This window comes from Rhinoderma darwinii, chromosome 11 (assembly GCF_050947455.1).
Source record: "Rhinoderma darwinii isolate aRhiDar2 chromosome 11, aRhiDar2.hap1, whole genome shotgun sequence".
In the NCBI taxonomy this organism is placed as follows: domain Eukaryota; kingdom Metazoa; phylum Chordata; class Amphibia; order Anura; family Rhinodermatidae; genus Rhinoderma; species Rhinoderma darwinii.
This window is the reverse complement of record NC_134697.1, coordinates 76,534,684-76,546,928: the sequence shown is the minus strand read 5'-3', so window position 1 is coordinate 76,546,928 and position 12,245 is coordinate 76,534,684. Positions and strand designations below refer to the sequence as shown.

The 12,245-nt window shown below is 43.7% G+C and overlaps 1 protein-coding gene across 1 annotated transcript in view; it reads left to right on the top strand.

Moving 5' to 3' along the window:
* LOC142663961 (L-threonine ammonia-lyase-like) overlaps window positions 1-12,245 on the top strand; it is a 94,654-nt gene that overhangs the window by 43,840 nt on the left and 38,569 nt on the right. The window contains exons 8-9 of the mRNA XM_075842814.1: window positions 4,887-4,983; window positions 9,298-9,373. Coding sequence (XP_075698929.1) covers window positions 4,887-4,983; window positions 9,298-9,373 — 173 coding nt within the window. The remainder of the gene's footprint in view (window positions 1-4,886; window positions 4,984-9,297; window positions 9,374-12,245) is intronic.

Sequence of the window (12,245 nt, the reverse complement as noted above, 5' to 3'; positions counted from 1 at the left end):
ATTTGACATTATTTGGGCATTTTTATTTTCACTGCTGTTTTGTAACGAAAGGATCTCCTTATCTTTTTGCCTAGTGCTCTCCCCACAGTCTGTTTCTCCCCCCACCAATATAGTCTGACCTCTCTCTAACCTAACTACCCCTTTATTTTCTACATTGGCCTCCCTCAGCCCTAGTTTAAATACTCTGCCACCCCAGCTAGAATTCTCTCCCCCAGCACAGCGGACCCCCTTCCATTTAGGTGCAAATCATCAGCAGAATACAGTTTGTACCCCAATGAAAAGTCAGCCCATTGCTCTAGGAACCCAAAGCCTTCTCCTCTACACCAAGACTTAAGCCATGCATTTAACTCCCTGAGCTCCCGCTGTCTTTCCTGTGATGCGCATGGCACAGGCACTATTCCTGAGAATACAACCTTGGAGGTCCTTACCTTCAGCTTGTAGCCTAGTTCTTTAAAATTATTCTTAAGGCTCCCCGACCTACCATTTATTCTGTCGTTGGTACCCACATGGAGCACGACAGCTGGATCATCACCAGCCCCTCCCAGCAATTTGTCCACCTGTTCCACCACATGCCGAACCCTGGCACCAGGGAGACAGCAAACCATTTGGTTGAGGCGGTCTTGGCGACAAATTATTCTATCCGTCGTCCTGATTATAGAATCCCCTACAACTATCAATTGTCTTGCCTTACCTGCATTACCATCCCGCCAACTACTAGCTGGGCTGTTCTCCCGGCTGTTAGGGAGATCAGTATCCACTAGGGTTGCCATTTCTGAGACCGACACCCTCGCATCATCACCCAACTTGGCAATTTTGCTTGGAATGTCAGAAACAGGATTGGCCTCCCTTTTCTTGGACCCCTTTCTACTGCCCCTAAATACATTAACCCAGTTACTTGCCTGATCCTGCTCACCCATGTCTTCACCCTGCAGTTCTACCCCACTAACTGCATGCTCCGTGAGCAGCAAGCTCAGCTCAAGATTGTCTATCTTCCTCAGTATTGCATTCTGCTCCTCCAGATCTCTAATGCGAGCTTCCAGGCGAACAACATGCTCACATCTGCCACATAGGTATTCACCCTGGAACTCCGGCTCCAGTCTTGCATACATATGACAAATTGTGCACTGAAGAAAACCTCCAATCTTGCTATCCATTATCCGAGTTACAACAAAACAGTGAACAATTGTCAAAGTAAAAGGAAAGAAGAGTACTTACTGGGGCTTTAACTCCTCTTTTTAACTCCGGTTTTAGAACTCCACTTTTATCACAAGCCACTTAAACCACCAAGCTCAGATAGAGCCAAACTCGCGAGATTACGCTGTAAACTCTCATTTACAGCGAGACTAAGCCTGCTGTGCTATAAATCAACCACAAACATAGCGATTCTGAATACACTTCCCGTCCTGGCTGGAGGTAATGTCTATTCATTGTCAGGACACTTGAGAAACGTTAGTGTGTGTGTGTATGAGGCTGCACATAGTGAACAACGCAGGATCACTAAGTGCAGAAGAAATGAATGGAGAGAAGTGTATGACGCTGATTGGTCACTGATTGATCAGAGTCATACACTTCTCTCGACAACGCCCACATGTTCAAAAAGTAAAACACGCCCAGTTGGGCATTAAGAAACTCATTAGCATAAAGCTAATATAGGTCATAACTCCATAAAAAATGACAGTTTTTTCTAAATAAAAAACTGCTGTAATCTACATTACAGCGCCGATCACATTTTTTAGAAGATAGGCCACTTATAATGTGGTGACAGAGCCTCTTTAAACTGGTGACAGAGCCTCTTTAAATAAACAATGGATAGATCCCTTATCTTGACTTTTTCAATGACTTTTCAATTACTTTTGTTGTGTGATATCACACTGCAGCAAGTTATCAGAATCAAGTTAAAGATGGCTACATGCGTATATAGTGCCACGCAACCTTCCTTGTATATAGTGCTACACAACCCCATCTTGTGTATAGCGCCACACAGCCCCACTTGTATATAGTGCCACAAAGCCCCCCTTATATATAGTGCAACACAGTCCCCCCACCCTTGTATATAGTACCACACAGCGCCCCTCCATTGTATGTATTGCCACACAGCACCCCTCCCTTGTATATAGTGCCACACAGCGCCCCTTATGTGTAGCACCACACAGCACCCCTTGTATATAGTGCCACACAGCCCCCCTTCTATATAGTGCCACACAACCCCCTCCCTTGTATATAGTGCCACACAGTCCCCCTTGTATATAGTGCCACAAAGCCCTTCCTTGTATATAGTGCCACACAGCCCGCTCCCTTGTATATAGAGCTGCACAGTGCCCCTCCCTTGTATATAGTGGCACACAGTGCCCCTCCCTTGTATATAGTACCAAACCTCCCCCCTTGTATATAGTGTTACACAGCCTCCCTTGTATATAGTGCCACACAGCCCCTATTGTATATAGTGCCACCAGCCTCCCTTATATATAGTGCCACAAGCGCCCTCCGTTGTATATAGTGCCACACAGTTCTTCCTTGTATATAGTGCCACACAGCCTCCCCTTACAGTGTAATCCCCCCATAGAGCCCTTAGCAGTCAGTCAAAGATCCCTTACAGTATTATCCCTCCATAGAGCAGTCAGCAGTCAGACCCCCCTTGCAGTACAATCCCCCCATAGAGTATTTAGCAGTCAGTCAGACCCCCCTTGCATTACAATTCCCCCATAGAGCCCTCAGCAGTCAGACCCCCGTTGCAGTGTAATTCCGCCATAGAGTATTTAGCAGTCAGTCAGACCCCCCTTGCATTACAATTCCCCCATAGAGCCCTCAGCAGTCAGACCCCCGTTGCAGTGTAATTCCGCCATAGAGATTTTAGCAGTCAGTCAAAGACCCCTTACAGTATTATCCCTCCATGGAGCAATCAGCAGTCAGACCCCCCTTGCAGTACAATCCCCCCATAGAGTATTTAGCAGTCAGTCAGACCCCCTTTGCTTTACAATTCCCCCTATAAAGACCTCAGTAGTCAGTCAGATCCCCCTTGTATTATAATTCCACCCCATGAGCCCTCAGTAGTCAGTCAGAGAACCCCTTATAGTATTAACCCCCCCACAGAGCACTCAGCAGTCAGAGACCTCTTACAGTATAATTTCCCCGTAGAGCCCTTAGCAGTGAAAGAGACCCCCTTATAGTATAATCCCTCCCATAGAGGCCTCATCAGTCAGTCAGACCCCCCCCCTTGCAGTTTCATACCCTCTCACCAAGCAGCCAATAGCAGTCAGTCAGTCCCCCTCCCCCCTTCAAAAGTGTTGCCGTCAGCAAATAAATATCCTTTGCAAGGTCCTGGATAGTGTGGACAGCAGGCTCAGCAGCGCTCAGTATTTCACATTGCTCACCGGCCACGCCCCTCGATCTCCTGCTCCACTTTGCTCTGTTCCGCTCTGCTCCAGACCTGGGAACTGAGAACAAAGCAGCCAGTAAGCCACTCGCACGCAGCGGCGGGTTCTGCTGCTCCTCTCTGGCTCGCAGAGTCGGAGGCGAGTTCTAGAAGACATGCCTAGCATGCAGCATGTCTGCTACATACAGGACTCACTTCTTAAGGGCTTGTCCACATGTAGTGGAATTGCTGCGTGTTTCCCGTCTGGATTTGCGGATGTAAAAAACGGAACAGAATACAGTAGCAGCAAAGTGGGTGAGATTGTACAAATACTAAGTGGGAAAAAGAAAGCCCAAATGGACCTGCGGTGCAGAATTTTATTCCGTAGCATGTCAATTGTATTTGCGTAATTGCTGCATATTTGCTGCGGGTTTTCCCCATTGAATTCAATGGGGAAGTTAAACCCGCAACAAATAGCAGTTGTTGCATTTTTTTTTGCGGCTGGTTCGCAGCGATTCCGGCACAAAAGACGCAACTCTGAAAAAATAAATATCTATACTTACCTAGGAGTCTGTGTTTCTTCCTCCGGGCCGGCCTCCTCCTCCAATCACAGGCAGTAGCGGCGGTCACATGAATGAAACGTCATCCCTGGAGGCCGGCCTGGATGATGTCAGAGGACCGGGCTCCTGGGATGACGCTTCATCCCATGTGACCGCCACTGCAGCCAATCACAGGCTGCAGCGGTCTCCTGGGCTGAAACGTCATCCTGGGAGGCCGGCTGGTTAATGTAGCAGTTTTCCACAGCGGACATTCTGGGCGAAAAACTGCACCACAGATTGGTGCATTTTTTTGCCTGGAACTCCCATCGGTGCAGAGGACGGATATGCTGCGTGCTTTTACACAGCGTATCCGCCTTGTGTGAACACGGCCTAAAGGGGAAGCGCGGCCATGGTTATAGCTATGCTGAATACTGGAGCCGCCAAAACGTGGCCCTGGCCCTAACTATCTACTGGGGGACCGGCCCAGGGGCACATGCTGCCCTACCCCACGGCACAGCCTGTCCCTGATCACAGCTGAGCTCAGTGATTGGCTGCACAAGCATGAGCAATACTTCATCGCTGCAGGAAAGTCAGCATTGACAAAGATAAACATATAATTGATGATGTGATATAAGAGCCGTGTTGTCTCCCCTCTGTTGCTCTCCCTCCACTTTCACAACATGCCATCTCAAATACAGGCTGAGGAAGAGATGCACATTTCCTCCGTGTCTACTATTTACTGTTTCACAATAGACAGATTATTTGATTCACATCTACTGATTTTCACACGTACTACTATTTTATGCAAATAAATGTTATAACAATAGGTACTCTAGGTAAGTATTGTGATACAGTAGCCTTCCCTTTACAAAACTGGATAGTAGAGGGGTACAGCTAATGGTATTGCTGCTTGCATCATTGGTGAGATAATGCTCGCTAAACTTATAATTGTATTCTGATATCTGTTTTTTTCAATGTTTTGCTGTATTGTTTAGGGTGTGGAGAGTGAGAAGTTTCCCATTGTACAACAAGCATTGAAAACAGGACACTGCTTGACAGAACACGACTACCTCACTCATCCCTTGTATGGGGGTAAGATTATATTTACACCATGGTTTACTCATTATATTTGATCAGATTATTTACATTTCCGATTAGCTTCTAAGTACATATATTTGCATATACTCATGTTATTAATTATGTATTCATGTGTTATTAGTAGATTAATATGTTTTTTTTCCCTAAGAAACGTGTGGTAATATAATACTTAATTGTGTTAAAAAATACATAATTATACATATCAGTGTTTTGTATTTAAAATGTTCCAGACTGCACAAAGTAGCAGGAGGTTGTCTTACTTTCCCTGCTTTTTTCTGAAACGGCAAAATAAGCCATTGACAATTATGGGACGACCATGAAGCCTTTAAAGAAAGCCCAGTGGAGCAAACAGGAACAGTGTTTCTGCCACGTGTAACCAGCAGGGGGCACAAAGGTCTAACCACCACGAATATTGATGGCATATACTAACAATATGACATCAATATTTGTAGAAAGACAACATCTTGAACAACTTAAAATTAAATCACAAGCTGACAAATGTATTTCATTTTTAATATTTTTGTTGATTGTTGTTTGTTGATATTATATTTTTTCGTGATGTCCAACAATGTGCACTAAGGCTTCATTCACATCTGCGTCAGGGCTCCGTTCATGGGTTCCGTCTGAGCTTTCTGTTAGGGGACCCCAAACTGATTCAAACGGAAACCATAGGCTTCCGTTTGCATCACCATTGATTTCAATGGTGACGGATCCGATGCAAATGGTTTCCGTTTGTCACTGATGTGTAAGGTTTCCGTTGTTTTGACAGAATCAATACCGTAGTCGACTGCGCTATTGATTCCATCAAAACAACGGAACCCTTACACATCGGTGACAAACGGAAACCATTGGTACCAGATCCGTCACCATTGAAATCAATTGTGATGGAAACCTATGGATTCCGTTGGTTTCAGTTTGGATTCCGTTCATGGGTTCCCCTGACGGAAAGCTCCAATGGAACCCATGAACGGAGCCCTGACGCAGATGTGAATGAAGCCTAACAATGCACCAGATGGCATTCAACATACGACATTGAAGCTTAAATCATAAAACCAACAAAAATCATATCAATGAGATGTTCAGATGTCAAATTTACAATGTAAAAGCATGGTTAGATACCTACGCCATGTAAATGTCCCTCAAGATTTCTGAATTCAAAAACGGTAGGCCACTTTAGAAACTGCAGATTTTTCAGGCCGTGCAATATAATCGTAACCTTATATGATGACAAATAAAGGAAACATTTTAAGAATATACAGCAAATAACAATTCATATTCAAAATGGAGTATTTTGTTCCCTGTGAAAATAAGAAATTTTGATAAATAATGACATCTTATTGGAAAAAATGAAATTTTTTTCATTTCACAGCCCAAATCAAATAGGTGCTGTGAAAAAAACTGTGCGGTCAAAATGGTAACAACAACCATATATGAATTCCTTGAGGGGTGTCGTTTCCAAAATGGGGTCACTTCTGTTGGGTTTCCATTGCTTTGATACCTTTGGGGCTCTGCAAATGCGACATGGCACCCAAAAACCAATCCAGCAAAATCTGGACTCCAACAAACACATAGCGCTCCTTTCCTTCTGAGCCCTCCCATGGGCCCAAATGGCAGTTTATCACCACAAATGGGGTATTGCCGCACTCAGGACAAATTGGGCAACAAAATGGGGTATTTTGTTCCCTGTGAAAATAGGAAATTTTGATCACAAATTACATCTTATTGGAAAAAATGAAATTTTTTTAATTTCACAGCCCAATTAAAATAGGTGCTGTGAAAAAACTGTGTGGTCAAAATGATAACAACTACCATAAATGAATTCCTTGAGGGGTGTAGTTTCCAAAATATGGTCACTATTAGGGGATTCCTACTGTTTTGGCACCTCAACACCTCTTCAAACCTGGCATGCTGCCTAAAATGAAATATGTCAGATTTGAAAAATGTGCTCTGAGCCTTAAGGCCAAAACAAGGCTGCGTCCTTAACCCCTATCCGCACGAAGAAGTAACTGTACATCGTTGCGGGAGGTTTCTTCCCGCACAAGGACGTACAGTTACTGAGTTTTTCCCGGTGCACACTGTCGGTGACAGTGTGCACCGGGAACCGGGAGGCCAGCTGTCGCTGACAGCTGACACTCCACTCTTGCCGACCAGCAGTCTTTTGCTGCTGATTTAGGCGAATTAACCCTTTAAATTCGGCGATCGGTTGCAATCGCCGAATTTTGGGGGTTTCTAACATATAGGCAGACCCCGGTCCGAAATCGCGCGGTTTGTCGATAGTTAGTATGGCAAACGGAAGCCAAACAATGGCTTCCGTGTCTGCCATGGACGGAAGCCCATCAGGACCAACCTTCGGCTGGTCCTGATAGGCTTCCTGTCAGAGTGACAGGAAGTCACTGCGTCGTTCCCGATGCACACTGTCGGCGACAAGGTGTGCATCGGGAACTTGGAGATCAGCTGTCCCCGACATCTGACACTCCAGTGTTGCCGATCAGCGGCTCATCACCGCTGATTTCGGCAATTGACCCATTACATGCGGGGCTCGATTGCGTTCTCCGCATGTAGGGGGTTTGTAGCACATCAGCAGCCCCCATACAATCGTGGGGGCTGCTGATGCTTGTGATGGCATCCGGAGGCCAGGCAACGGCCATGTATGGAAGCCTATGAGGATCAGCCTCTGCTAGGTAGTGTAATGTATTCTAGCAGCGATCAGAGCTGCAGGTCAAAAAAATAAAGTGTAAAAAGTAAAAGAAAAGTTAATAAACAAAAAAATAAAGTGTAAAAAGTAAAAAAAAGTTAATAAAAATGTCACTAGGGCCACATGTTGGATATTTCTAAAATCTGCAGAATCTGGACAATAAATATTGAGTTGCGTTTCTCTGGTAAAACCTTCTGTGTTACAGATTTTTTTTTATTACAAATGAATTTCGGCAAAAAAAAGGAAATTTGTAAATTTCACCTCTACTTTGCCTTAATTCCTGTGAAACGCCTAAAGGGTTAAAATACTTTCTGAATGTGGTTTTGAATACCTTGAGGGGTGCCGTTTTCAAAATGGGGTGATTTATGGGGACTTTCTAATATATAAGGCCCTCAAAGCCACTTCAGAACTGAACTGGTCCCTGAAAAAATTGAAATTTTCTTGAAAATATGAGAAATTGCTGCTAAAGTGCTAAGCCTTGTAACGTCCTAGAAAAATAAAAGTACGTGAAAAAAAATGATGCAAACATAAAGTAGACATATGGGGGATGTTAACTCGTAACTATTTTGTGTGATATTACTATCTGTTTTTCAAGCAACCACATTTAAATTTAGAAAACTTTTAATTTTTGCAAATTTTTGCTAATATTTGAAGTTTTTCACAAATAAATATTGAATTTATCGACCAAATTTTTTCACTAACATAAAGTACAATATGTCACGAGAAAACGATCTCAGAATCGCTTGGATAGGTAAAAGCGTTCCGGAGTTATTACCACATAAAGTGACACATGTCAGATTTGAAAAAATCATCTGTGTCCACAAGGCCAAAACAGGCTGTGTCCTAAAGGGGTTAAGGGGTTAAAGAGCACTGGAGTAAAGCACGCCTCTTAATAAGTTAGGTGCTTCTCCGGCTGTTCTTGCAGGGAAATCTATGCCAGGTACGAGCTGACGAGTCGCAAATTATTATGCAAATATGGCTTTTAACGCCATAATATGGGCGTACGTCTGTTCTTAAATTCCCGATTTGTTTCTCTGGCACTTTTGCATATATTGAACTGTATGGGGCAGATTTACTTTTAGACTGCGTAAATTTAGACCAGGCAGTCAGAAGATGATCCACATTTATCTTAGTGGTGCATTCTGTATGATAAATTTGGCGTATCTTGCTAAGCATGTTACACAATTTTCTCTTCCCTATACCCCCTCTTGTTTGCCTTAGTTTACGCCAAATTTTGGCACAACTTTGCCACATGTTTAGGCATTTTAAGCCATGACCCCTGTTTCAAGACACTTTGAAAAAAATGTCTATTATGTGCACAAACATCTGTTCTTTTCGGCACATTTACTTCATAAAGAGGTCTAAAACTTGATGCAATATTATGCGCTAGAAATGCGCCACATTTTGAAGCATTTTATGGCAAGGTCTAGGCGCAATCACATTAGTAAATCTGCCCCTGTGTATGAAGCATACCCAATAAGTCCAATTAATTGTTGTGTGTGTAAATTGCACCCTCTTTAAAGATGCTATCAAAGAATGATCCAATCCAATTTTGTATTCATTTTTTGTTTGAGTGGAGAAATTGATTGATCTTTACTACTTGTACTTTATAGAGCTGGGGGGGCCTTCGTTTGGTGCAAACACATTAAAGCTGACCAAGAAGTTTATAGATCAGTTTATATCAGTGAGGTGAGTACTATTGTTTCTCCAGTAAAGGGGTTGTCCACTACCCGACAACTGATGACCTATCTGGTGGATAGGTCATCAGTATATGATCTGTGGGGGTCTGACTCCCAGACCCCGCATCAATCCGCTGCTCCGGTGGCATGCGGGAACCGGATGTCGATGCAGTGTCCATGCCAGAAGCAGTTGGCTCCGTACATTGCATGGCGGACCGTGCTGCAGAACTGCAGCTCTGCTCCTATTCACTTGAATAGGAACAGAGCTGCATTAATGCAACTTGGCCACTATTCTGTGACCAGAGCCATCTGCTTCCAACATGGACACTGCATACTGTGCAAAGAAATCCGGTTCCCACAGGCCACCAGAGCAGCTCATCCATGCAGGGTCCTGGTGTCAGACCCCCACAGATCATATACTGATAATCTATCCGGTGGATAGATCATCAGTTATCCGGTAGTGGACAACCCCTTTAAGACTCTATAGACAATGATTGAGCTTAGATACATTGCTGTTTTTTTTGTTATGTTTTTAATCAGATAATTTTTATTGAACTTTTCAAAAATCAAAACATACCATATATAAAATACATTCAAACCCCTCATCCAACCCCCTCCCCCTTCCTTGTTCCAGACATGTTAGTACATTTCACACATAGCAATTACAAGACATTACATGTGGCAGGGTAGGCTAAAAAGGACCGTGACAACAGAGTTACGGATCACTACATATCAATGACAGACATATATTTCAACACATTATTCGTTCAAAGATTACTTCACTCCTATCAAATATCAACCTTTCTCATCAATTCACTGAGTTTGGGGGGCTCAACACTATTGGTGTAATACACGTCCTCTCCCTCAACAGAGAGGTATTCGCTAAACCAAGTGTGTCCAACCACGGCTGCCACAGCTTCTCGAACTTGAGAGGTACATTGCGTTTACAAAATACAGCCCTTTCATTCATTAACATAACATTGACTTTTGGAAGGCAATACAGGTTGTATCCAATGGAACGCTATTAATTTCCTCGGAGACATCCCACTGCCTTTTTACCAAGTGTGTCCAATGAAAGTTCAACATAACCCAAATTACAAGTAATATAGAAACAGGGAGGAAACCTCCAGCTCACCGGTCTGCGTCTCCAACAGTCTCGCGGTGTAAATGGCAAAATTTGAGGAAAGAATGATCCAGTGCTGAAGTGATTAAAAGGGAAAAGCAGGTCCCATGTTTATTGAGGAAGACATTAAAATCGAATAGGAGATGCAGTCCCAAGGCAAGAGTAGTCAGGGTATATACCCGAGCCTACGCGTTTCGAACGCAGTCTGCGTTCTTAATCATGGCAAGAAAGGCCCTTTTTGCCAAATTACAAGTCTTAGGGTCACAAGGTACAGTAATGGAGTACACTTCAGCTATGATTCCCAGAACATCAGACCAGTATGCATGTAACTGCACGCAACTCCATAAGATATACATTACATCAGCGGTTTCCTGTCCGCACCTTGGACACCTCACATCCGCCCGTACACCAATACGATACAGCAACTGTGGTGTCTTGTCCCCTCACCCAAAGAAGTATCCGGGACGGCCTCTAGAATGTCATTCCATTGATACCTGGAATATCCTCATCCCACTTATGCATGCTAACTAAAGGGAATGTTTCCAAGTATTTATCTAATAGTACTCTGTAAAGACCTGAAATGAGTCCCTTCGTATATCCCATTGGAGCAATATATTGTAACATAGCATCATTTTGTATCATTATACGCTTCCTTCTGACCTGAACCTCATAGGCGTGACGCAATTGCAAATACCTATGAAAACTTTGTATACAGACATGAAACTCATCCTGTATCTGTTGAAAAGATTTGAATGAATCATCATCTAGTAACTGTCCCACCCTCTCTAACCCTTTAGACTGCCGATATTTGACTCCATCCAGTTTTTACAAATTCCATCAATGAGTGGTTATACCACAGGGCTGTAAACTCGGTATAATCAGCTACATTCTTATTTAAAGAGGCTCTGTCACCAGATTTTGCAACCCCTACCTGCTATTGCAGCAGATTGGCGCTGCAATGTAGATTACAGTTACGTTTTTATTTTTTAAAAACGAGCATTTTTGGCCAAGTTATGACCATTTTTGTAGTTATGCAAATGAGGCTTGCAAAAGTCCAAGTGGGTGTGTTTAAAAGTAAAAGTCCAAGTGGGCGTGTATTATGTGCGTACATCGGGGCGTTTTTAATACTTTTACTAGCTGGGCGTTCTGATGAGAAGTATCATCCACTTCTCTTCACAACGCCCAGATTCTGCCAGATCACGCTGTGACGTCACTCACAGGTCCTGCATCGTGTCAGACGAGCGAGGACACATCGGCACCAGAGGCTTCAGTTGATTCTGCAGCAGCATCGGCGTTAGCAGGTAAGTCGATGTAGCTACTTACCTGCAAACGCTGATGCTGCTGCAGAATCAACTGTAGCCTCTGGTGCCGATGTGTCCTCGCTCGTCTGACACGATGCAGGACCTGTGAGTGACGTCACAGCGTGATCTGGCAGAAGCTGGGCGTTCTGAAGAGAAGTGGATGATACTTCTCATCAGAACGCCCAGCTAGTAAAAGTATTAAAAACGCCCCGATGTACGCACATAATACACGCCCACTTGGACTTTTACTTTTAAACACACCCACTTGGACTTTTGCAAGCCTCATTTGCATAACTACAAAAATGGTCACAACTTGGCCAAAAATGCTCGTTTTTTTAAAAATAAAAACGTTACTGTAATCTACATTGCAGCGCTGATCACAGGAAATAGGAGATAGGGGTTGCAAAATCTGGTGACAGAGCCTCTTTAAGTTTGTCCCATATCTTTTGAACCAGCTG